The sequence below is a fragment of the Lissotriton vulgaris genome, chromosome 8 (assembly GCF_964263255.1).
Source record: "Lissotriton vulgaris chromosome 8, aLisVul1.2, whole genome shotgun sequence".
NCBI lineage: Eukaryota > Metazoa > Chordata > Amphibia > Caudata > Salamandridae > Lissotriton > Lissotriton vulgaris.
The window spans coordinates 1,506,503,291-1,506,530,154 of NC_141696.1; the positions used below are offsets into that span (position 1 = coordinate 1,506,503,291).

Here is a 26,864-nt window from a genome sequence, read left to right on the forward strand (position 1 = left end):
TGGTAATCTCTGCTGCGCTGTCTAGCAAGGTCAGAGCCCACGTCAAATTCCGAAGCCGCGTTCTCACTATCTTCGGCATAACGATGCGCGGTCAGGGCAGCGACTTTCTTCGTGGCAAACTGTGGTCTCTTGGGCGTAGAGCCTTCCTGCTGATCTCCACTGGTACGCGGGCGGGGCTGACCACGTCCTTGTTGGCCACCCCGGCCCTTGCCGCCCCCACCACCACCGGTTGACGGAGCCGATGAGTCCTGAAAGGAACGAGGAGAGCGTTGGTCAGAAGCCTGAAACCTCTCAGGCGATTTAATCATCGCGCGGTCGCGCAAATCATAAACACGTTCCGACTGCGCTGGCAATGGAGACGCAGGAGCAGAAACCTGTGTTTGTTGTTGTTGTTGCTTACCCTGATTCTGCTTTTTAGGCCAATTCTGTTTTTTGGACTTTTGTTGACCACTAGTTTCCGATGTCTGACCCTGGGGCTGTTTCTTCTCCTTTTCAGGAAAAGATTTAACCCCCTTCGCATTGCGGCCCACCATTTTGTAAGCATTCACAATAATCTTTGCTAACTGTCGGGGTCGGTCGGCTTCGCGTACCAACGCTAATGCGTTAGCAACTTGAAAGTTCACTGCATCCCCCTTGACATTCGCAAGGATCAGATTGCAAACTACATCAAAGGAGCCACACAGGCGCATGCCAAATTCAACAGCCGCCTCCGGTCCGTGTTCGTCCTGAACACGTTTAAGGACCCCACCCAGATTGGTCACAGACGGGGAGCCATAGCACCTCGAATAGACCGCTGCAAAAGTTTTTACCCAGGTCTCACAGTCAGCAAGGTCAGGAGCCAGATCTTTCGGCAAACTCAGTGTAAGAATCCGGTGTTTATCACCAGGACTCGTATTGGGAAACACAGCTTCCAGCTGGCCGAATTTTTCAGCAAGCCAGAACGGAAAATCGTCCTTTTCCTGGGGCTTCTTACCCATCACGGAATTAACCATGACCGGGTTGATTTTCAGACCAGCATGTTCTGCTCGAAGCTGTGCGCCTCTAGGGGCCGCGTCCTGAACATTACGGCCAATGTAATGAACAAGCGCTCTAATCACTCCCACCGCGACTTCATGAAGCCGCCGCAGATCAGCCACGTTACAAGTGGCTCGTTGAGGGTGAGGAGTAAATCCAGCCAAAGCGGGCCAAGGAGTGCCCGGAATGGACAAAGGACCCAACCTCGGAGCGGTTAAAGCGTGCGGTAGGGCGCCACCAAACCAAACTCCATGCTGCCAAGCGTCAATAGGAACCTCCAGTGCTCTGTACGGAGCGTACGCAGCCGGTACATCTGAAGCAGTGTATGAGTGGAACACACCAGAATTAGCGTCCACCGGCGGAAATGTCACCCACGAATAAAACAATTCGTATGGGTAAGCATGTTCCGCACTCACCACCAGAACCACAGCCAAGCCTTCCACAGGAACATCATACATCCGCAAATGGTCACGCACCGCAATGCGACTATGCTGCGGGATGTCCACGGCTTGAGCCATGTTAGCACAGGAACTAGAAAAAACAAATTATACTTTGCAGCACAACTGGGTAGTAATTCAAAGAAACCGTTTTAGATAGATTCAAGCTTGAAAAGGACCTATTTCAAAAATAGGTAGGTTTTTTCCGACACTGCCGTTTTCCGGAAACGGGAATGTAGGCGTTAAGGTTTGAATGATATACTACTCGAGTGTCATGTTATAAGGCCAACCAACGTATGGGCGCCATGTCGCAGGGTTTCCGTTCTCTCACAGAACTGTGCACAGAGATCTAGAACCTGGGTGAGCCAGGGTGACCCACAACTCACCTATGTTTCAGAAATCCCCTTACCTAGCTAGCTACAGTATCGCATCAGTAGTATATACTTCCCAATGTCTTAGACAATCCAGAACATGAACTTAGAATACCTCAGGTATCGTGGAACACATGAACACTTTCGTTATATTATCATTACAAACCGAAACTGGGAGGCAATGAAAACACGTGCTAGTTTGAAATGTTTATTTTTCAATGCAGCATTCTCAAACGCAGTATCTTGTATAATATCAACATACATATTATAAAAATCAGAGTCAGCAGCATAGTCACTAATCCATAGTAAGCAAATGGTGATAACATATTATGATGCAAAAATCTATAGAATTCTGTATCACCTATATTTCGCGCACCCTAATTAGCATATTATATTATATCTAAGAAGGTCTCATCTGGGCTCTTAGCTGGGCGGACCCATACCTCAAATTCTCAGTAGGAGGAGATCACATCAACAGCTACCAGCTCTCAGCATGTCCAGCATCAAGTGTATTTTCTCATTCCCTGTAACTGTATCTTGAACTCACGTAAAGCCCAAAGTTGGCACAAACATTATTTGTGTTATGACTAACGTAGTGCGAGGATCAGGCCTGCAGCAACCTTGTGTTAGAGTGTGCAGTTCTCAGTGTGCAGACAGTTGTACCAAGTGTTCCAGGCACGACTGATACCAGTACAATAATATATTATTCTCAAATAAATCACATCTTTCGTCTAGGTTAAAAGCTGTAATAACAATTAGGTGTCGTGTGCAAACCGAAGCAGAAAGAAAATATGGCGTTTAAACATTTAATAAGCACATGCAAACTTAACACAATATATAGAAACGTAATAACCATATGACAGTGGGGTAGGAAGTTCTGAACTCAGAGAAGGGTCTCACCATCTTGGGAGTGGGCAGAATGGTGCATAGCCTGATGCAACGCTTCACAAGAATCGGAAACGAGGTGGATGGGCACCTGGTAGCCCATTGGCCACTAAAAGCATCCTGTCGAGAGGGCACTTTCCGAGCATAAAGAGGGCGCCCCCAGACCTCGACCGACTTGGAAGGACCGAAAGAGGATGGCCCAGCTGAATTGAGGGACCAGCAAAGAAAGGCTACACTGACTATGATTGCACCTGCTGGGTAGTGAAGAGAGGTCCTGCGTTTGCCGGGTCCTGCTCAAGGAGAAGCAGTTTCCAGAGCCCAGTCAAGTCAAGAAACTCCAAGGGCCAGCTGACTGGCCTTCTGTTCGCAGCAGAGGGACACAACAGCTGAAGAAGCTTGCTGGGCAAATGGCACCCAAAGGTCTTCCAGTCACTACCACACCCGTCGTGCAGCAACGAGGACCAAGACCCGATGCAAAGAGTTGAACCAGACTGGAGACACCAGACTTTGGCCAGACCGGGGAGGACTTAGTGGGACGACAACCCTGCAACTAGGATCCCCTCACCATCTTCGCGGACCAAGTAAGTCCTTCGGGAAGACGACAGCATATAACAGACCCGGTTCCTCACATGGAACGAATAATAAAAGCACTCGGACATCTTTCAGGAAGACCTTTGAAAAGATTTTAAAACTATTACAAAACGGGACAGAACTACCTTAAAATTAACTAGCACAGTTCCCATTAATCAATTTTCTTCTAGTAATGCATACTGTGTCTATATATTCCCTTCCACAGACAGTACATACTACTAAAAATAAAAGGTTTCCACTTACTGTAATAAAGGTGGCAGGATGTTGCAGTCTAATACATAGTCTCTGCACACAGTGCTGTCTCCAGCAATGTTACCAAGAGCCCAGACTGCCTAGAAAAGGAACGAGAATTAGCACGACACACGATAATGCAACGACATGCCAGTTTGGCAAGATAAACAGGAATAAGCAAGAATCAGTCTCTAGCATGAGAATAAAAATCTAGTTATTCAAAAACGTTCTGCAATGTATCATCATTTCAAAGGCACTCTGAGGCTACTGAATAGTACTGAATGTACTGACAAGTCTCATGCAGGCCGCATCATTACCTACTTAAATTCATGGGAATTTAAGACAAGGAGCAAGAGCAAAAATCAGAAAAGGTCACTTTTTAATAGTTATAGAAAATGCAACGTCACCATGTCTACTCTAGAGAACATTACACGGTAGAATAGTTACTTACCTTCAGTAACGTCTTAATTGGTAAAGACTTTCTAACTCTAGATTCCTTAACTTACAATAATCCCCAGGCGTCAGAATGGAACCATTTTTTATTTTTAAAGCAGTTGCACCCCTTTGGCCGGTAGGTTGCGTCGCTCGGCTTTGCTTGGCGCAATCTGTGCTGGAAGGGACACCTGCAGTGCCTATTCAGGAGCCACCCTAGGGCACGGACGTCCGTTGCTTTTCGCAACGTTCCACACCAGGAGGGCCAAACCACAAAGAAGAACACTGACTACTGGTGTGTGAAACTTAGGCCCCTGAAAAAGGAACAGCCCTGCACCTAAAAATCTGTTCACGAAGAGGATGGGTGGGTGTGTATGTATGTATGAACTCGGTGGATAGATAGAGCCTCTAAAAAGATAGGGATGTTACCGAAGATAGGTGTTCATTTGATCAAGACTACTAGCCACAGATGCCTTACCTTAGAAGTGATACTCAAGCACTACCATCCCAGAGGTGGGTCTGCGAACTTGATTTAGACTAGAAAGTCTTATAGGACCGAACGGGCAAAGTGCCCATCTCGACGGATCAGACTGTCTAGGCAGTAGTGTTTGGGGAACATGTGCAACAAAGCCCACATTGCAATCAGATATCCAGGACCGAAATTCCACATACTAACGCAGTGGTCGCAGCCTGTGCTCTGTTGAAATGAGCACACAAGCCCTCCTAGGGGTTGCTTCTTGGCCAATGCGTAGCAGAGCTTAATGCAAAGCAGCCGCAGAAAGCCAGAGTTAGCAAATAACCCTTACGTGCCCAATGCAGAGCTCTGCTGGGACAAGGTAAGGAAAATTAAAAACTTGGGAAAAGTGTGCAGATAAAGAGTCAGCCTATTTGTCTGTAAACCATGCCCCAAATTTGCTCCCACAGTGGGCGTATATAGTCTTAGTGAAGGGAAACCAAGCTGCCAAGATAACATTGCAGACTTTGGACAGAAGGTCAAAAGGTGTCGACTATCTACGCTCAATCTCGACGCCTGAAGGCAGAGCGTTGACAGGTTCAGGTGGAGAACCCCACAATGTAACCCCCTAACCCCAGCTGCAGTGACAAGAGCTCCTCCCGAAGGTGCAGCCTGAGCAGAGGGCCTATGGACATGCTAAACAGTTTATTAATTTATTTATTTATTAAATTTATATGGCGCAACAGCTACCCTGAGGGTTTCCCGGCGCCTTTGATATGGGTTTTGCTGGGTAAGATGGAAGGTTTATGAATGATTGTGTAGTTTATTGGTTAAATAGCCATGCTTTAATGCCCTTCCGGAATTGGGTGTAACTTGGCTCAAGACGTAATTTGAGCGGAAGTGAGTTCCACAGAATCGGGGCCAAGTAGGTGAAGGAGCGTCCGCCCAATCGTGCACGTTTGAACCTAGGGACAGCAAATTTAGACTGATGCATTGACCGAAGGTTACGGGAGGGTAGGTATTTATGTGCCAGCTTACATAAATAAGCAGGAGCCTCCCCTGTGCTGATCCTTAACATATAACACAGAGCTTTGAATTTAATCCTGTTGGCTATCTTCAGCCAATGTAGTTTCTGAAGATGATCCGCAACACTCGTTCACCCGGGAAGATGGAGAAGCAGCCTTGCGGCCGCGTTTCGAATGACCTGGAGACGATTAGTGATATCTTTGTTGGCTCCTAGATATAGGACATTCCCATAATCTAGTCTTGAGCCAATGAGGGCCTGTAGGACTGTTCTCTGTGCCCCTTCTGGAAGTTGCCATAGAATTTTCCTCAACCATTTGAGGATGGCGAAACAAGTTGAGGCCGTTTTAGCTGTTTGCAAACGCATGGATAGTTTGTCATCGATTAACACCCCAAGGTTGCGTGCGGATTGTACTGCAACCGGGGTAGGACCCATTTCAGTCGGCCAGTGGGTAGGACCCCAAAGTTCCTTATGTTCCCCGAAAATGATAAGCTCAGTTATTTCCCTGTTCAGTTTTAATTTCTTGGTATGCAACCAGTCTGACATTCTCAAAAGCCCACAACGGAGGGAGGAGGTGGTGGATTTGTTGGTGGCTGATAGGGAGAACATTAATTGTGTGTCATCCGCATAGGAGTAAATAGTGAGACCCATTTCCTCTGCTATTTTAGCCAGTGGGGTTACATAATTATTAAAGAGCAGTGGACTCAATATTGAGCCCTGGGGTACCCCATAAAGGGAGGTCAGGATATCGGAGACATTGTTTTTGGAAAAGACCTGGAAAGTCCGGAGAGAGAGGAATTGTTCCAATGTGCTTTCCCTCTTACCCCTATGTCCTCTAGGGCCTGAGTCAAGGTTTTGTGGGAGATGGTGTCAAAAGCGGCACTCAAATCTAGAAGAATGAGTGCCACCGTGCCACCATTGTCCAATACCTGACTGATAGCTTCAGTTACCCCTAGTAGGGTGGACTCAGTAGAGTGACCCCTTCTGAAACCCGACTGGGAGGGGTGTAGTAACTTGTTGCTATTAACAAAGCCCGCTAGCTGTTTATTAACATGTTTTTCCAGGATTTTGGAAAATATAGGCAGGAGCGATATTGGGCGAAAGTTAGAGAAGACCTCCGGTTCTCCGTTCGCCTTTTTCAGCTGAGGTACTACCATAGCACGTTTCCAGTCTTCGGGTACAACTGCTTCAGTTAGGGAAGCATTTAACAATGTTCTAATTATATCCAAAATGTATGGATCCAACTGTTTCAAGATGTGGGCTGGCATTGGGTCCTGAGGTGAGCCTGATGTGATGCTGCTTAGTACTTCCATGAAGGTAGTGGTGTCTAGTGGTTGCCAGGCAGTGAGCAGGTGCTCAGAAGTGTTATCCCTTACGTCAAACTCCTTAAGAATGGGGGTCACCAACGGGATGGCTGTAACGTCGCAACCTTCATTGAAGTTTGAGTAGATATTAGCTATTTTCTCATTAAAGTAGTTTGCAATGAGATTGCATTGTGTGGTAGACAACGTAGGGGGTTCAGGTTGGAGTGCAGCTCCTGCTAGGTCCTTTAAAACTTTAATAGGGTGCTGGGGTTACATTGTGCTTCTAAAATAATGTTTTTAGTATGGTCTCCCTTTGCTATTTTGCAAGACAAGTGGTAAGCATTAAGCGCTTGCTTATATACTTCCTTGCTGGCTGTGTCATATTTTCTTCTCCACTGCCTCTCTAGCTTCTTGCAGTTGCTTTTTTCTACCTTCAATTTCTCTGTAAACCACGGGACTGGGGGATTACACGATTTCAGTTTACTCAGTGTAAGCAGAATGATAGTTTGTACGGCTATAGAGAGCCAGCTGTTGATCTCTTTATGATCACTGATTTTGAGCTCATTAAGATTAATATCGGGCCTTGTCCGTATTATCTGCGAATTAAGATCGTTTATGTTCAGTTTTTTCCAATTCCTGAACCAGACCTCAGTTCTGTTCAGTTCTTATGTAGTGGGCACCCAGATTTTAAAATTGATTGGATAATGGTCCGACCATGTAATGGGAGACGCGGGCTCACATCTTAAGTTGTTAAAATTTTCAAAGATGGGGTCTAGTAAATGACCTGCTATGTGTGTGGGGCCTTCATTCCATAATTGGACATTAACACCTTGGGTGCTAAGGTGTTTTCCCGTCCGGTGCTGCATTCTTGAGATGCCCATTGTTCATGACAAAGCCAGCTCGTCATAAGCACAGCGCAGGTAAAACCCATGACAAGCTGGCTTTTTCATCAGCACTGAAGGGGTTAAGCGCTTTTAAGTCCGAGACAAGGTTGAGGATCATAGGGCAGTTGCGATCCTCTAGATGCAGGTTAAGACCGCCCAGAATGGAGAACATAGATGCTTCCAGCAGGAGACTGATACTAAACTCTCAGAGCCCAGTCTGGACCAACAAATATGACTTGGGATTGGTCGCATCTGATCTTCTTGAGAGCTCGGGCAAGAGTGGTATTCGCAAAAAGGAGTACAGGAGGCCAGAGCTCCACTTGAGATGAAAAGCATCTCAGAGCAAGAGCTGCCTTGGAAATTCCAGCGTGTATAACTGCTGACAGTGCGCATTCTAAGCGGTTGCGAACAGATCTAACCATGGCACTCCCCACAGCTGAGAGAGATCTTGCACCACCTCCATATTGAGACAACATATGTGATGTGCTAGGCATCTTTGGCCGAGTAAGTCTGCACTGGCTTTTGGAGAATTCACCAGGGAAATGCCAAGACATTCCAGCCGTGTCCAGAGATGTAGGGCCTCTTGACAGAGGGCCCACAACTCCACCGCCCTGTTTGTTGCAGTACCACATGACGGGGGTGTAGTCTGTAAACACCTGCACTAGGCTTACCTTGATGGAGGGTAGAAAGGGCTTTAATGCCAGCAGGATCGCTCAGAAGAAATGCGTTACTTACCTGTAACTGCAGTTATCCAGTATTGGTGTCTTTCATAGATTCACATGCCTGAATCACTCCCCCTCGTCGAGACGGGAGTCTCCGGTACATAGAAAAGTAATGTCCTATAGACATACATAGAGAAAAGTAGGTCTAAGGGCCTTGCCTTAGTAGCCTATGTCCTTTTGTAAAAAGGACCAAACTCCAGAAGGTAGCCAATCAGCTACCACCTCCCTCTAGAACCTTCCTGTCAGGAGCCTCAGTCTCTCAGATTTTCATACGCACCCAGCTAGGTAGGCGTAATACTTGTTAGAGAAAGAAGTGAGTCCTTCCAGGGGAGGCGGGAGGGTTGCATGTGAATCTATGAAAGACACCAATACTGGATAACTGCAGTTACAGGTAACGCATTTTTATCCAGTATTATGGGTGTCTTTCATAGATTCACATGCCTGAATCAGAGTAGCAAGCAATACATTATGCACATTTCTGATGGAACAGCATACAGCAGTCTGAGATAATACATATCATGTGACTAAGAGCCATCATCAAGTAACAAGAAATAAGTAAATAAATGTGCATACCAGCGAAGGATGGCGGGAAGGAGGAAGGCTCACCTCACTGGAATAGATGGGGAAGCACAGCTTGGCCCACTGCTGCATCCTGCATCAGTTCCGTATCCAGGCTGTACTGCCTGGTGAAGGTATGCAGCGACTTCCAGGTCGCAGCCCTGCAAATGTCCAATATTGGCACCCCAGCAAAGAGCGCTGCCGATGTGGACACAGCTCTTGTAGAATGAGCTCTTACTTTGGAGTGCAACAGTCGTCCGGCTTTGTCGTGGCAAAAGGCAAATGCCGAAGATATCCGTCGTGAAATACTTTGCTTGGAAAGCGGCATGCCTTTTCTATGTCTACTGAAAGCGATGAAAAGCTGGTTCGTTTTCCTAAAATGTTTTGTCTTGTCGAGGTAAAATTTAAGACACCTCTTCAGGTCCAAAGAGTGCAGGGATTTTTCAGCTGCAGTGCTGGGATTTGGGAAGAATGATCGGAGGACTAGAGGTTCATTTAAATGGAAGTCAGACGGGACCTTAGGAATAAATCGAGGATTAGTTCTTAAAACCACTCTGTCTTCCTTGAACTGCATAAAGGGATTTTGTATGGAAACAGCCTGTAGTTCGCTGACCCTTCTTGCTGAGGTCAGGGCCAATAGAAGGGCCGTTTTCCAGGAGATGTATTTGACATCTGCCCTGTGAATGGGCTTGAAAGGGTGTTTCATCAATTGGCTGAGGACCACATTGAGATGCCATGTTGGTGGAACTCTCCGTGGGCGAGGAAAGGATCTGTAAAGCCCCTTAAGGAATTGTTTTATTAACCTGTGTGACCAGAGAGAGGGTCCTTTTGAAGTTCTTGTAAAGCGAGAGTTTGCTGCCAAATGTACTCTGATAGAGGCATGTGCCAGGAGTAGCAGATATGGTAGTAACTGCTCCGGAGTAGCCTGAAAGGCGTGTAGATCTTTGTCCTTACACCAAATGCAAAAGCGTTTCCATTTTAACGAATAGGTCTTGTTTGTGCTCTCTGCTCTTGCTTTCGCGAGGACATCTTTGCACTCCTGCGGAATGTCTAGTTGTCAGAACTCTCGGTACTCCGGAGCCAAGCCGATAATCTGAGAGATTTCAGATTCGGGTGCTGTACTTGGCCGTTGGACATCGTGAGCAGGGACGGATGTTGGCCCAGACGGATTGGCGGTTGGACTGAGGCGATGGAGGTCCGTGAACCAATGCTGCCTCTGCCAGAACGGGGCAATCAGAATCAGGGTGCAGTGCTCCGTCTTCATTTTTCGGAGGACTCTTGGTATCAGGGGAAATGCGTACACAAACACGTTGCGCCATGCGATGGAAAATGCATTTCCGACGGACCGAAATTGGGGATGCCAGCTTGCGAAGTTGCGGCATTTGGCGTTCTCCCAGGTGGCAAAAAAGGTCGATCTGCGGTCTTCCCCATTCCGAAAAGATTTGATTCAGCACTTTTTGTTCTAGCTCCCATTCGTGGGTCAGCGATCTCAGTCTGCTTAGAGCATCTGCTATGACGTTGTCCTTGCCTGGGACATACTCCACTGACAGAGTGATACTGTGGAGCACAAGCCAGTTCCAGATTTTCTGCGATTCGCGAGATAGTGTGGACGAACGCGTTCCTCGCCTGTTTGTTCAAGTAGTGCATTGTCGTAGTGTTGTCGGTCCTGACAAGCACTGGGGAGTTCTTGATGCGCGGTAGGAAAGCCTGCAGAGATAGAAAAACTGCCCTTGGCTCTAGGAGGTTGATATGGAGCTGCTTTTCCTGGTCCGTCCACTTGTCGTTGATCTGCAACTTTTGAAGGACCGCTCCCCAGCCCTCTAGGGAAGCATCCATAGTTATCACATGTGGAGCTGCAGGCAGCAGGAATGGTAGCCCTTGCAAGAGGTTTTTGGGCGACCTCCACCAGAGCAAGGCCTTGGTCATTTGCTGAGTTATCACAATGCGATCCTCGAAAGAGCCTGTGCTTTGAGTCCATTGCCTGGTCAAGGCCTCCTGCAGAGGGCGCATTCTGAGCAGATAGTGTGGAATCAGCAGGATACACGAGGACATCATCCCCAGGAGGGACTTGAAAGTACGGACCAGCAAAGTTTTTCTCGAGGCCACTGCGGTGGCCAGAGTGATAAGCTTGTGCTTCCTTTCCTGAGATGGGAATGCTTTGAACATTCTGTATCCAATGTCGCCCCGAGAAAGGTAAGAACTCGGGAGGGCTGTAAGGTTGACTTCTCGTGATTGAGCGTCAGACCCAGTTGCTGGAAAAGATTGAGACAGGCGCTGGAGGACTTGGCTGCGCCTTTTATAGATGGTGCTTTTACCAGCCAGTCGTCCAGGTATGGGAAGACTTGGTGTCCCTGCTGTCGTAGGAAGACTGCCACTGGGGAGAGGCACTTGGTGAAAATCCGGGGTGCCGACTTGAGGCCGAATGGGAGGACACAGAATTGATAGTGCTGACCTGCCACTGCGAATCTGAGGAATCTCCTGTGGCCTTTGTGAATAGGGATGTGGTAATATGCGTATTGCAGGTCTAAAGACGTCAAAGTCTTCTTCCTCTAGTGACCCCAAGATCTCCTGGATAGTCACCATACGGAACGATTGACTCTTCAAGAATGTGTTGAGTGCCCTGAGGTCTAGGATGGGCCTCCATTTCTTCCCTTTCTTTTGTATTAGAAAGAAGCAGGAATAGAATCCCTTTCCTCTGTGAGCTGTTGGTACTCGCTCTATCGCTCCTTTCTTTAACATTGATGAGACCTCTTGAAGGAGTAATTGTAAACGCCTGTGTTGAAGCTTGCGAGGAGGAGTTGTCGGGGGAATTGAATTGAATTCCAACGAATGTCCAAATTGGATCAATTGAAGCACCCACTGATCCGTTGTAATTGATCTCCAATTGTCGAGGAAGTGTGTCAGTTTTCCTCCAAGTTTGAAAAAAATTAGATTGTGGACGGACTGGCTGGTGGAAAAGGTCATTGGCGTCAGCCAGTGGTTTTCCTTTGGTTTTTTCCCCTGTAGTTGGACCTTCCATACGAGGTCTGGCGACCTTGTTGCTGCTGGTGCGGTTGATATTGCGATCGGCCTTGGTTATAGAAGTATGAGGATTTGCTCTGATAAGAACCTCTGTAAGAGGATTGACCTCTACCCCTGCTCCCTCGAAAGGACTGGTTCTTAAACTGCAATGTGCTCAGCGCTCGTGCCGTGTCCGTATCTTTTTTGATCGTTTGTAGGGCCTCATTGATTTTCTCCCCAAAAAGGTCCTTGTCGTCGTAGGGCATGTCCAGTACCTTAGTTTGGACCTCTTGGCAAAAGCATGTAGCTTTAAGCAACCCCTGCCTTCGCAAGACCGCGGCCCCTGCTAGCTGTCTGAAGCCGGTCATTGCAACATCTACAGCACAATCGATAAGTTTCGATGCCGATGTTTGGCCCTCCTTAAGGAGTGATTGAACTTCCTCTTTCAAATTATCTGGTAGTTCTGCCAGATACGGGGCAATATCCTCCCACAATTGCCTTTTGTAGCCTAGTAGCGCAATGGAATTAGCCACTCTCACAGTCATGGCGGAAAAGCGTTTGCCAATACAGTCAAGCTTCCTGCCCTCCTTGTCCGGTGGAGCGGACAATGGAGATGCCGGATTCCTAGAGTTCTTTTGTGCTGCCTGGGTAACCACAGAATCTGGCTTGGGATGCCTAGTAAGGCAGGCTGGTGCTGTTGTTGGTGCCTTATACTTCTTGTCCAGCCATGGTACCACTGCGGAGACCAAGGCTGGTGTTTGCATTAGCTGTTTTTCCTGTTCCCATATGTGCTTAATGATAGGAATAGATCTGGTTGTTTTCCTAACCGGGTCTTTAAAATCATATAGGAAGCAGTCTGTTTCATGGGATTCCATTGTCATATGGAATCTCGTGGCCGCTCTCTCCACTAAATTGTGAAATCCGCCAATGTCCACTGGCGGTGAGTCCGAGGTAGTGGGTTCAGGTGTGGCCGGAGATGGAGCGATGTAGTCCTCATCGTCCCTATGGTTGGACTGGTCGTCCTGAACCTCTCCCTCTTCTGGTTCTTCGACTTCATCAGAAGACGGGACATTGTGCACTGGTTCTCTTTCCTGACGGATCACCAAAGCGAATTGTCTAGGTCGTGAGGATGGTGTCGGTCCAGATGTAGCTGGATTTGCTTCCATCGATGGGGCAGTGGTTGGTTCAGGAAAGCGCTGCTTGTAGTCTTGGATCAAGAACCGTAAGTCTGAAACTATAGACACCGGAACGCATACCATAGGTGTGACCTCCGTCTGGACATGCGAATGTTCAGTCTCTTCTGTATAAACCACCTCATCGCCATCTTCATCGGTGCTTTGGCACTTTACTATGATATCTGAAGGACTGGTGGCCTGTCCGTACTGGTCTTCATCTGATTCCTCGTCCTGCAATAGACGTGACAGGGGTAACTTTTGCACCCTACTTGGAGATATTAAGTCAGGGGTTATTGGTTGTCTCGTGCTCTTTTTCGTAGGCGGCTGACTGTCAGCTGACAATGGAGAAATCAAGTCCGATTGTTTCCATAGCGTCGACGATGGCGTCGTCGATTGTCGTCGTCGACTGAGTCAATCGTCGTCGATGATGTTTTCGTCGACGGTACCGTCGTTGATGGTGCGCTCGTCGACGATGTCTTCACCGTCATCGGTGTCTTTGACGCCGGCACGCCGGTCGACGAGGGTATCTTCGTCGAAGGCGTTGGCTTAGTCGTCGACGCTGATGTCGTCGACGGGATCTTCGTCGAGGGCTTTGCAATGAGGATAATCGACGACACAGGCTTACCCGCCGTCGACGATGGAGTAGTCGTCGTCGGTGAGAATGCTGACGACGCCATCGTAGTCGACACCGTCGATGTAGAAACAGACTGTAGACACAGTCTTCTTCAGCGCTGAGGTAAACGTCGACAAAATAGTCGACGGCGGCGCAGGCTTCCTGAAGGCAGGAACCTCCTTGTCAGACGTTGTAGATCTTGCCTCAGAAGACTTTTTGACAGTCTTTTTAGGAGGAACGTCTGTAGGGCTAGGGGAAGCAACCCTTGGGCTCTTCAAGGATAATTTAGATGAAACTGAAGCCATCTCACCGTCCTCTAAAGACTCCAGGTCATCTCTGGTTTTCAGTCTGTTCAACCAGAGGAGCAGCCGGCATTCTTTGTCTTTTAGTGTTTTTGTAGAGAATGTTCTCCAAATTCTACACTCTTTAGGAGAATGGTCTGGATAAAGACAATATAAGCCGTTTTCATGCTTATCATAGACGTGGAGCCTCTTCTTGCCATAAGAAGAGCAAGCTCTGAAGAGACCCTTCTTCTGTTGATCAGCCATGGTGTATTTATAAAGGAAATATCCAATTTCTGAGAAGAAAAGAGATTAAACTAGGAAACCTGAGGAGAAGTCAGGTGGAGACTCCCTAGCACAACGTGCGGTAGAAAATCTGAGAGACTGAGGCTCCTGACAGGAAGGTTCTAAAGGGAGGTGGTAGCTGATTGGCTACATTCTGGAGTTTGGTCCCTTTTACAAAAGGACATAGATAGGCTACTAAGGCAAGGCCCTTAGGCCTACTTTTCTCTATGCATGTCTATAGGACATTACTTTTCTATGTACCGGAGACTCCCGTCTCGACGGCGGGGAATGATTCAGGCTTGTGAATCTATGAAAGACACCCATAATACTGGATAACAGATGGATACCGAGTCCGGATTCTGCCAGAGACCAGAGTCCTCTGATCTCCACCTCTCCCAGATAGCTGAATCCATCCCAGGAGTGACGCATCTGTGACTAGTCTCAGATCTGGTTGCGGAAGGGAGAGGAGTCTAACGCAGACCCAATCATACTTCATCAGCCAGGACTGCAGACTTTTTGCAGTGTCCTCCGAGATCGGTTTTATGTTTGGGACATTCTTCTGATGCTGCGCCTGCTGGAATTTCAGGTCCCCCTGCAGAGCCCTCATGTGCCAATAGGCATGCATCACAAGCAGAATGTAGGAGGTCATAAGGCCCAGCAGCTTCAGAGCCAGTCTCACAGGAATCTAGGATAGAGACTGAAAAAACGGCATCATAGCTTGAATAGCCTAGACTCGCTACTCAGACAGATGAGCTTTGAAACTAAACAGTGTCTAGAACCGCTCCGATGAAAGGAAGAGTCGGAGAAGAGATCAGGTGCTACTTGGGCACGTTGATAGAGAACCCCTGCCAGTGCAGGAGGTTTGCTGTAGACTGGAGGTGGGAGATGACCGCCTTCAACAGCCAGTCGTTGAGACAGGGGGAAGTCTGGAACCCCCTGATCTCTGCAGATGAGCTGCAAGCACAGTCATAACCTTGAATACCTGAGGGGCACTGGTAAGGCCAATGGGCAGATTGGCAAGCTGAAAGTACTTGTGGCTCACCATGAACCAGGCAATGCCCTTAGTCAAGCAGGATGGGAATGTGGAAGCACACCTCCTGCGAGTCCAAAGCTGCCATTCAGTCTCCCGGGTCCAATGCTGACCAGACTTGAGCCAGCAGAAGCATTTTGTATTTCTCCTTTTTTAGGAAGAAATTGAGAGAGTGAAAGTCAGGGATAGGACAAAGACATCGTCCTTTCTGGGCACTAGAAAGTAGCAACAATTACCCTATTTCTGATGCCAGCACCCTCTCCATGGCTCCCTTGGCCAAGAGTCTGCCTTTCAAGGGCACAGTAAAAAGATGTGGTCCTTCATTAGCCTGTCGCAAGTAGGTAGCATGGGTGGAGAAGTAGCCAAAGGGGAGGGAATAGTCCCTTTTGACAATATGGAGAACTCAGTGGGTGGGTGTTATCAGCCGCCAGAGGTGCAAGTGATGACATTCTGCCTCCCACTGGGTGCTCATGATAGTTAAGGCAAACTAAAGGGTCTGGAGGCTGGGGATACCGGGTGAGGTGCAGGGTGATGGACTAGCTGACGTCTGGTTACCTGACCCACAACATCTGTGGGTGGAGTGGAAAGTCTGCTGGCTGTGGTGGCTGGGCTGTTGGAGACGCGTCTGGAAGCCCCTACTGCCGCCACGAAAGGAGCAGAAGGTGGGCAGTAGTTGGCAAGGGGCCATGGAAAGACTCAAGGGCCTGGCCATAGCCCAGATGTTCTTCAAGTGTTTGAGCGCTGAGTCTGCATGGTCTTCGAAGAGACTAGAGTCATCAACGGGCATGTACATGAGAGAGGCTTGGACATCCCCAGAAAAGCCAGCTATCCTCAGCCAGGCGTGACACCACAAGGCCACAGACTATGAAATCACTCTTGCCTAGTGAGTCGGTTGTAGTCCGCCCACAACGAATGACGAACTTCGCTGCATCTCTCCTGTCAGCAACAGCTTGGAAGTGTATGACTCGGGCCTCCTACGAGACCAACGGCAGCACCTGCGCAACAGAGTCTCAGAGCGAGTGGGAGTATCGGCCCAAAAGCCACACTGTGTTCACCAACTGCAGTGCCAGGCTGGCAGAAGAGAACATCTTCTCAAAGGTATCGAGCCTCTTGGATTCTCTGTCTGGGGGAATGGAAGATAATGTGCAAAGATTTAAGTTGGAAGTGGAGGCTTAGACAACCAAGCTCTCCAGGATGGGGTGTGTTGTGAGGAAACTGGGGTCCCCCTGGGGTGCGGAGGGGGGCAATCTACCTATTCACAAGAGCTACGGAACAGGGCTTGGACCAGGCACCGAGTTGGGTGTCTGAGGGCTTTGTTCAATGGGAGTAGCGATTCAGATGTGGTGACTCGAGGTTGAATCACCTCAGTCAAGACAGTCGGCTCAACGGCCCCAGAGGATAGCTGAAGGCCCAGTACCTCAGCCCACCTACTCACCACCATAGCGAATAAGGATCCTTCCTCCGCTGCCACAGTAGGAGGTCAAACCAAGCCAGTATCTGGGGAGGTGTCCAAACCACTAGCAATTGTGAGATCCTCACATCAGGTGTTCTCTGTGACATCCAGGGGCTGGTATTTATCAGGGTCTAGAAACCCCTCCCAGTCATCCCCAAGTTCTAGCCTAAAAGAATAGGGCTCCGGCCTGGGTGGTCCACCGCGCCTACCAGCACCGAAGTCTGAGTTACACGACGCCCATCGGCTCCTTATAGGGGATGTACTGCTAGTGGGCACCAGTGACGTCTGCAGTGGAGCCTGGGAAGATCAAGGTGGTGCCACCAGTCCAAATCCAGCCATTGATCCAAGTGGCCCAACTGGCGCTGGGGGCAAACCCGCCTGTAGAACACCAGTAGGGGCCCCACTCGCTCCTGCGGGGCCGTTAGGACTGGAAGCCCAAATATGACGTGCATGGCCTCAAACCTCTCAAAGTTGGGTGGGGGTTGCTCTGGTTCCTGGAAATTCAGGGAGACACAGAGAAAGCCCAAGTGCAGGCTGAACCATGGTGCCAGGCCTCATGTGCCAACACTCCCTCGCCTGTCAGATGACTTGAACGGATGGTGTGGACTTGAAGACCACTGTGCGTTCTTGTTTTTTTTATATTTGTGGGACTTACCCAGGCAACTTTGATCAGAACTTTGAGTTGCTCCACGACCAATCCCGGGATCTTCCTCTTGAATCGGACCAAGGCCATCGCAACGTCGCACGTCGAGCAGCAAGGATCTTAAGGGACTGCTCTCTCTCAGGAGCTTGGGGTGCATAGCAGAGGCCCCACTGACAGACTAAGTGTGGCTCAGTCACTGCCATCTGCCAGTGACAGGTGCTCCAGGGCTTGAAACTAGCCTTCCTTGCGGACATCATGCCACACCAGTCTAAACAAGCATTGGCATAGCTAATTGGTCTCGTCTTTGGGACCTTATAAGTCTTTAGGCAGAGATATTTGTTGTGATGAAGTAGTCAAACGCAGGTCCAGATAATAAGATTTATTCCAAGTAGAAGAACAGCTTGACAACCACAGGAGGACAACCAGGCAGACACGACTGATCACCTCTTAAACAGCTACCTTCAACCCAGAGTCCCAACATTCCCCCATGACATACTACCATTCTACAATTCTATGATCTAGAATACCACACACCTCCCCCCCTTTAAAAAGAAAGAAAGAAAGAAAGAAAAACAGAACAAAAGCCAATTAAAAAAAACAAAAGGAACTAAAAACGAACAAAGTCTTTTAGTTAATAGGAGAATGCTTGACACGTAAACTTTTCCTAATAACATCCGTTTCTTGTTCAGTGTTAGAGTCTATATTCTCAAGTACAGTACTATAACAATCAGGTACAATTTCATTTTCAGGTACAATTTCATTTTCAACATTCCCTTGAAGATCTGAATCAAATGCTTCATGAAAACCAGACAACAACTCCATGTTGTCGGAACAATTGTCAGATGAAGATCTTCTTAAATTATTGACTTTGACAGCTTGCAAGTTCGAAGTAGAATTTGAAGCTGCTTGTGAATTACACAGAGATACGCCTAGCATTCCAAATTTTACCACCATCTACTCTAACAGCTTTGATATCATTCATGGTAAATGCTACATCACATTCTTCACCAATAGAAGAATCAACATTTTTTCTGATGGGAAAGCGTGACAGTCTGCATGAACGTTAGACCGACCTGGAACATACATCACTTGACAACGAAATTCTTGCAATTTCGCAGCAAGTCTCGCCATACGCGCAGTAAGCATCCTGCCACTACCAGCCAACAACATGTTCACTAAAGGTTTGTGGTCTGTCCTTAATGAAAATTTGGTACCCAATAGAAATTGGCAAAAATGTTGGGCTGCCCAAGTGCATGAGTGTAGTTCTTTTTCAATGGTGAAATAATTAAATTCAGAATCTCGAAGTGACCTAGATGCATAAGATACCGCATATTCACCTTACTTCTCTTTCTGCATCAATATCGCACCAAGACCCACATTACTGGCATCGACACAAACTATACATTCTTTACCAACATTAAATGGTTTTAAGAATGGAGGATCTATAATTTTATTCTTCAACAAATCAAAGGATTCCTGTTGGTCTTTACCCCCACAAGAATGTCACTTTTTTTTTTTAAACAAACAGAGTAGTGGGTGTACAATAGTTGAGTAATTTTGAACACATTTACCATAACATTTTGTAAGACCTAAAAATGACAAAAGTTGTTCTTTAGAAGTTGGAATGAGTGCCAAAGTACATGATTAACTTTTGGTTTAATACCCTCATCAGAAATTTCATGGCCTAAATATTCCACTTTATTCTGTCTAAATTTGCACTTGGAAAACTTAAGTGTTAAGCCTTTCACCTGAACTTTCTGTAGAATTTAAATTCTCATCATGTTCCTGACAATTGCATCAAAATATTAGGATATCATCTTGAAAAGCAATGGCTCCTTTACAATTTTCCAACAATTCTTTCATTAAACGTTGAAAAACTGAAGCTGCACTTGCTAATCCGAAAGGCATACCTGAAAACTGAAACACCCTCCGGAGTAACAAACACAGTGATCTTTTTAGATTCTTCATGCAGCTCTACCTGATAAGCGCTTGCTAAGTCAATAGTGGAGAAAACAGTAGCATTTGACAAAGTGGAAATCAATTCATGGATATTTGCTTATCTATCCAAATTTCTTTATTTAAACTGCGGAGATCCACACTCAAGCGGAGCTCTCCAGTACTTTTGAGCGATAAAACAATGGGAGAAACACATGGAAATGATTTAATAGGCTCAATGATTTGTTTAGAAACCAAATCATTTAACATTTCTTTATGTTTAGGTCTATAAGTCAAAGGGACATTCCTGACTAGGTCTATTTGGAGTAGCACCATCATTGAAACCCAACATATTTTCCTAAAGTATCTTCAAACACATTGGGGTACTTACTTTTTATGTTTGTTATAAACAGTTCATTGTTAATACTCTGATTCTTTTGCAAAAGAACCGCATTGATATTATTCAAATTTCTGGATAAATCACACTCAGAACTTACACTTACAGGCGAAGAAGCATTAGGATCAAGTTTTATCCCTAATCGATGTGGCCAACCAAGAATTGATACCCCTTTGGAGGCCACATACACCTTACCATTGATCATTCTACCTTTGAATTCAATATTCGCCCAAAACTAACCTTCAAGGTCTATTCTATGCCGTGAATACCCACCTGGTTGAACTTCAGGGTTCCATAACTCATATGCACCCCAAATTTCTTTAAATAGTTTGTTCCCTATGATAGTGTAATAAACTCAATGTGGCATGTCCCTCCAGACACTTTTACTCTTTCTATTTCACACACAGGAATTGTAGCGGTGTAGAAAAACTTTTACTACCACATGCCCATTATTTTTGGGCTGTTCACTGTGCAAGTGTCGAAAACTATCAAGGTACACAAAAGGCTTTGTTAAAATTGTCACAGTACCATCACCAACCACACAATTTGAGAAGAAAAATGTGGAGAAGAGTGAGCCCCTCACAGTAGTACCGCCAAGTAGGGTTATCTGGCTAGCAATTGCCAGTGTACCCATTTATCATCATAGGTGACTCACTCTTATAATAGTGGAAAGAGAAGACAGACAAAAGAAAAAGGCCAACACCATATACCAGTACTTTTTCTTATCAGCCAGGTAGTACACTGATTGTTCATACAATAACAAGTCAACACAGGCACTTGCTATTATAGTGTACACAGACACCGGTAACCCCTAGTGAGAAAAGAAGCCGTGAATCTCACACAATTAAAATTAAAGAACTGACTGGCCACTCTTAATTTATTCTGGGCTGTGAGATCTCCAAATTAAAACCAAGTCACACTGAGCAAAATCTTATGTGAATTATTGTTGCCAACATGTTTCGTTGCTCTTATTTTACGCAACTTCTTCAGGTCTGACAGGGGTTATCCACTTGTATTTCCACTTTCTTGTAAACCACACATGTGATGGTAAAAATGCCAAACAACAAATTGCAAAAATAAAAATGAGCCAAAGGTTCTAGACCGTCATATGCCAGCCGGCTAGGTCAAGTACAATAAAAGATTGTGGTGCACAGATCCTCCGTAGCATAATCACCAGGGGTTAGCGTCTTACACGCATACCTGCTCCCCCATTCACTGTGGACATCCGTGTCCCATAGATCACGTGTCCCTCTGAAAACCCGCTATTGTCAGGAATTCTAAGCACAAATACAAAAAATATATACCGGGTTTAGTCATTATCCGGCCATGTCACATCCCACTTCTCAACCTATCCTCGCTAACAATATCATCTGATCGTAAGAGAGGAGGGTCACAAACCGGCACGCACTCGAATAGTGCACACCCCACCAATGTTACATTCCCAAGTATGGATCTACTCCCAACGGGTCACCTAAGGAACCGCCCCGGTGTAATCAAGGGCACGCTACTCTTACCGCATGGGATAGATCATCTTACCCACGCCGATTTGCCGGCAACTCTCGACCTCAGACGAGTCCCGCAACCCTCTCACTAATGATTTTAAAGTTCCGCTCTTGGCGTCTCATGTCACATGACCCGATGTGTTCAGCGTGGCGGCCATCTTAAGATGGACCCATTATAGTATGATACAATGTGAGAGTCGACTTGTTTGTCCTTGCACCGCCTGTTCCTTATCCTACTAATTCCACTAGACAATGCATAATTGATATTATTATACAAGGCCTATTCGCTGCCTAATAACTGAATGAAAAGGTCTAATGTACAGGGGTCACTAGGATTGTATAGCACCTGCAGTACTGTGTGGCGGCCATCTTAAGACGGAGCACTAGTAATGTGTTACTGTATTTGTTCTCCAATGTTCAGACATGATCTTCCCAACAATCTGTAACTTCATCATTTAAAATTTGATACTTAAAGAAAAGGCCACCCATTTTCACAATCACCGTTTGGTAATCTTATTCCATTCAATGGAGTCGTTTAACCCCTCACGGTCAACCTGTTCCTGGTAAATCCAGCGCGCTTCTTTCCGGGCCAAAATACTTTCAGCATTGTGACTCTCACACACTACTCTTTCTAGCACCACCCACTCTAGGTCCTTGGGATCGTGCCTCATCTCACTGAAGTGTTGCACCAGTCTCGTGGTCAGCTTTTTCGCTCTAAGGGTGCTGAGGTGTTCTTGTATTCGGACTTTCACCTTTCTGGATGTGAGTCCAATGTAGTGGAGGCCACATTTGCAAGTTAGTCTGTAGATCACGTTGACAGTATTGCAGTTACTGAACCTGGTGAGATGCCAGATTCTTCCATTCCTCAGGGTAACTGCCTTCGTGGTTTTTGTCAAACTGCATACTGAGCAGCTAGTGCAGGGATGGTGGCCAGCTGGTAACCTGTCGACAAGTGGGGTATTTATGGTTCGGGTATGGACCAATTTGTCCTTCAAATTAGTTGTTCTTTTGAAGGCAAATCGTGGGGGTGGCATCTTTCCCATACTAGTATCGAGAATCGACCAGTGTTTCCTCACAATTTGTCTCTATTTGGTAGACAAGGGGACAAATGTTGCGACAACCGGTATGCATTCCTGTTTGACTTTCACATGCCTTTCAAGAAGTGACTCACGGGGCGTATTCAATGCCCGTTTACGCGCTTGCTTCACAACCTTCTTTGGATACGCCCTTGCGGTAAGTTTCTTAGCCAGATCTTCAGACTGTTCCACAAATGCCTCTGTAGTGGAGCAATTGCGCCGATAGCGCAAAAATTGCCCTACGGGCAGATTGTCCCGCAAGGCTCGAGGGTGAAAAGATTGATAGTGAAGCAGTGAATTCTTGTCAGTCTTTTTATGGTGTACAGTCGTAACCAATTTCTGGTCAGCTGCCAAGATATCAACATCAAGATACACTGCTGTAGTTCTACACTGCTGTAGTTCTACTGATCGTCCAAGTAAATTTAAGGCACTCATTAATCTGGTTTAGCCATGAAAGGAAGCCCAGGAGCCGGTCCTCTGTACCTGTCCAGATACAGAGGACGTCGTCAATATACCTCCTCCTATGATAGTGTACCATGAACATGTATCTACCATCAATTGAACAGGTTTGCCGTTGATGTTAATAAAACATGACGGAAATTTCATACAGTCAATTTCATTCACTGAAAAAATACAATTTAAACCATGTAGAACAACTTCTTCTTGAGAAATTTAGTTGACTCTCTGAAAATAACGACATACGTTGCTAAAATTTCCTTTTTTTTTTACACTTCACGCACACTTTGTCCCAAGCGGGGCATCCTTTGTAATTACCAACATGGTTGGAACTACTACATATATAACATACAATGGTGTTTCTTCTGAAAAAAAGTCTTATTATCCACATGTTTTTTTTCGACCTCCTTCTTGACATAGTTCTTTTGCATTACTTTTTTAGGAGTTGAATTACTAGTTTGGTTCTTTACTAATGAAACTTCTGGTTCAGTAGTTTGCATTTTAAACAGATTGATTCCTTATTTCGGACACAAACAATTCAGATTGCTCAATTCCTTTAGCAATATTGATGACTGCTCTAAGAGTAGATTCTGCGCTCAACCAAAGTCTTTCTTGAATTTTTTTACTCTTAGTTTCCATCATTATCTGGTCTCTAAGTACTTGTTCATATGAAATAGTTTCAAATGCAGACGAACAAGCTAGAGAACGTAATGCTGACACAGTCTTCAATTGATTCCTCAGCTTTTGGGGCATGTGAATAAAATGTAAACCTTTCCATTACTGTGTTGATCTTTCTTCCAAAACGAGTTTATTTGTTTACTAGCCTTTTCAAAAACATCCATTTCTCCAGCTTCTTCAATAGGAGGTAAGTTATCTAACTCCTTTATGCCAGCACCACCTAAACAATGTCTCAATAACGCAAGTTTCCTTTTGGCTGAGCAACCATCTTTTTCCAACGGGAAACATCCTTTACAACGCTACTTTTACCACGCAGTGCCTTTACGACGCAACTTTTACAACGCAAACCATTACAACGCATTGCGCTGGGGGGCGCTCTAGGATAGGGAATAAGTTTAATTTACTATCCAACACCTTCCCTAGTGTCCACGGGGACTGGAGTTTGAATAGTAAATTAAACTATTCACTATCAAGCACCCCAAAGCGCTATGCGTTGTAAAGGTTTGCGTTGTAAAAACCGCGTTGTTAAGGCATGCGTGGTAAAAGCATGCGTTGTAATGTCATACATCCTTTTCAAACACATCCACATAAGCTAAAAACATGGGAAACCATAAATCCCATTCTATGATTGGCTCACCAACAACTTGTAAAAAATGTTGCGGTGCAGCGATGTTAGACATGTTTGAGCAAATACAGCTCCAAGTTATAAGTTTGTAAATCAATCAAAATGAAAATAAGATGATATATTTAATTAAACTATTGGTATCTTATGTCTTGAGAAATAAACAGGAATACCAGACTGCTTGAAGAAAGAAAAAAAAATAGTTTTGAAAAATATAAGCAAATACAACAAGAAGGAAAATCACTTTAAAAATATTGCAGAAAACTGACATCAATCCGACTGGAAAAGCTTGAAGTGCCAATAAATCTAAGATGGCGGCACGTAGTACACGTTGCGTCTACATCGTGAGGTCAAAGTTACAATCCCAGAAGGCATTGCTTTAAAAAACACTGTGGGAGCATTGTTGAACGCACACGGAATTCGAAGGAAAAGAAATGCGCGGGTCGAAGAATTCAAACAATGCGCGGTAACGTTTCAATACCGCTCGATGCTGCCGTTGAACATCAAAATTGGTAGAAGTAAGTCTTGCTAACCGCCATAAATCCACAATACTTCAATGTATAAATACTTTAACTCTGCTGATGGCAACAAAGTATTTATGAAATGTCCTTCATTTAACCGTCAGCGCGAGGAAAACAAAGCGCTTGGTTGAAAATGAGACACAGTGATACATAAAAAAAAATAAGTTATTAGCAGTGTTCCGATAAGATGTGCCAAAGTAGAGAAGCAGAATCTTCCGAAAATCATGGGCAGTTAGTAGGATTATATTGAGTGAACGCGGTCTTCAATATATAAATCTGTATCCCAAACGTCGCCAATTTATGTTGTGATGAAGTAGTCAAACTCAGCTCCAGATAATAAGATTTATTCCAAGTAGAACAGCTTGACAACCACAGGAGGACAACCAGGCAGACACAACTGATCACCTCTTCAACAGCTACCAGAGTCCCAATATTCCCCCATGACATACTACCATACTACAATAAACAATTCTATGATCTAGAATACCACAATATTGACTTTGCCTATGTAAAGTTATAATAAAGAAATGTATTTTATGCAAACTTGCTATGGTTTCAATTAACTAATCAATAAAATGTACCTTACCTCATACTGAGGTACACCTTTGGGGGTTCCTTGAAATATGATCCAACCAACTATCCTTCCCCCTCGCCTCCTCCACCCAATGGATTGTTGCCCGTTTTTCCAGCTTCTTGCTCTGACCGGATAATAGGTGAAGGCTTCCCAATTCTGTAGTTCGGAGCTTAATTCTCAAAGCACCATTGTTACGGATGTCAAGTATGATGTTGTCATGGCACAAAGTGACTACATGATGATTAATTCTCTGAATTATACCTTGCTGCCATTTTTAGTTCATATTTGCTTGAATGTTATTTTTTAACACAAGAACAACATCACAAAAATTTTCATTTTCCAAGAAACATCTGTAACAAAAGATGGGTGGGTGAGCAGACTACACACAGAGATGCAATAACTGTACCATTGTTTTAGAATTGAATGTATATTTTCAGCATACTCTGTTTGATTTCAGCTCTTGTTCATCGCTGTGACGCCTGTGCAGACATGGTCCATGCTATACCATACTGCAAAAATGAACAGCTAAATACATTTTATTGTATATAAAATGAATGAATACCCGGGAGTTTCTCTGCGCTACAGAAAACACAGACCCAGTGACTGCTCATAAATTACCCCACAAGCCACCAGGTATTCAGTTTTTTCTGACAGATGCGTTCAACCAATGAAAGAAGTTTAATGTGTTAGTACTAGCATACAGCGCTGAGCTGATGATTCTATATGGCGGATGTGAGGCAGCAACTCCCTATTGAGACTAAGAATTACACAAAGAAGTATAAAAACAGGGAGCACGCCAATGGCAAAATGATAGTTTGTTTAAATGAAGCAGCAAAAACCCTTGCGAGTTACCGAGCAAGCTGTGGGGAGGACGGAGCTCCAGACTGACAGTAGTGCAAGATATTCAGAACAAACTAACAGAAACTTGTGAAACCACTTCTATGAAATATTTCTTGATTTAAGGAACGTTTCGCCGCTCCCCGTCCCTCGCTCCCTCAATCTCCGGGTACACGACGGCTTTACAGCCGGAATAGATAGCGCACCTTTATTCACCACTCAATATTTAAAGCTCCTCTAAGCCGTTCTCCAAAGTCATTGCTGTTTTAAGGCGGGTTTGCTCGTCACACCAGCCTGTGCAATACATTTTACTTTTAAAAACCTCACCTTCCAGATCTGAGAGGCGGGTCCACGCCCAAGAGGCTCATTGTAGAAGAAGGGCTGTTACATTTGAGGCGTGTCCGGAATCACAACGTTTATGTTGGAGGCATGTCTCGTATTTGGAAATATATCTACCTTCATTAATTAGGGGGAGTAAGTTAAGTCAATGCATGTCAGTAAGTGTTACATTGCAATCCACGCAGTTTATGGCATATATGTAAATTGAAGGGTTGAGTGCGCTACCGAGGCGTAGGCGCATCCCTGCGGTCGGGCACACTTATATGGTTCTTTGTGCGGGAGACCACTGATTCCACAAAAGTTCAATAAAGCATTTCAAATTGTCATATTGCTGTATTTATTTTGAGATTTTTATTTTGAAGTTTTGTACTTTCTTCATGTGAATCATCAAACAATGGATTTAGTTGACATAATTAAAGAGCTCCAATGCATTTCGGACTCGGAGAGTCCTTTCTCAAGGAGCGCTGCAACAAAGAACAAAATATAACTCAAATCAATGGTTGTGCCAATAATACAGTTGAATCATCCTGTAAGGTTAAC

At 45.5% G+C, this 26,864-nt stretch overlaps 1 protein-coding gene across 1 annotated transcript in view; it reads right to left on the minus strand.

The window, feature by feature from the left end:
- The window catches only part of LOC147699012 (importin subunit alpha-5), a 270,809-nt gene that overhangs the window by 70,433 nt on the left and 173,512 nt on the right, over nt 1–26,864 (minus strand). Inside the window, exon 7 of the mRNA XM_086935614.1 lies at nt 3,542–3,630. Within this exon, the coding sequence (XP_086791740.1) occupies nt 3,542–3,630 (89 nt within the window). The remainder of the gene's footprint in view (nt 1–3,541; nt 3,631–26,864) is intronic.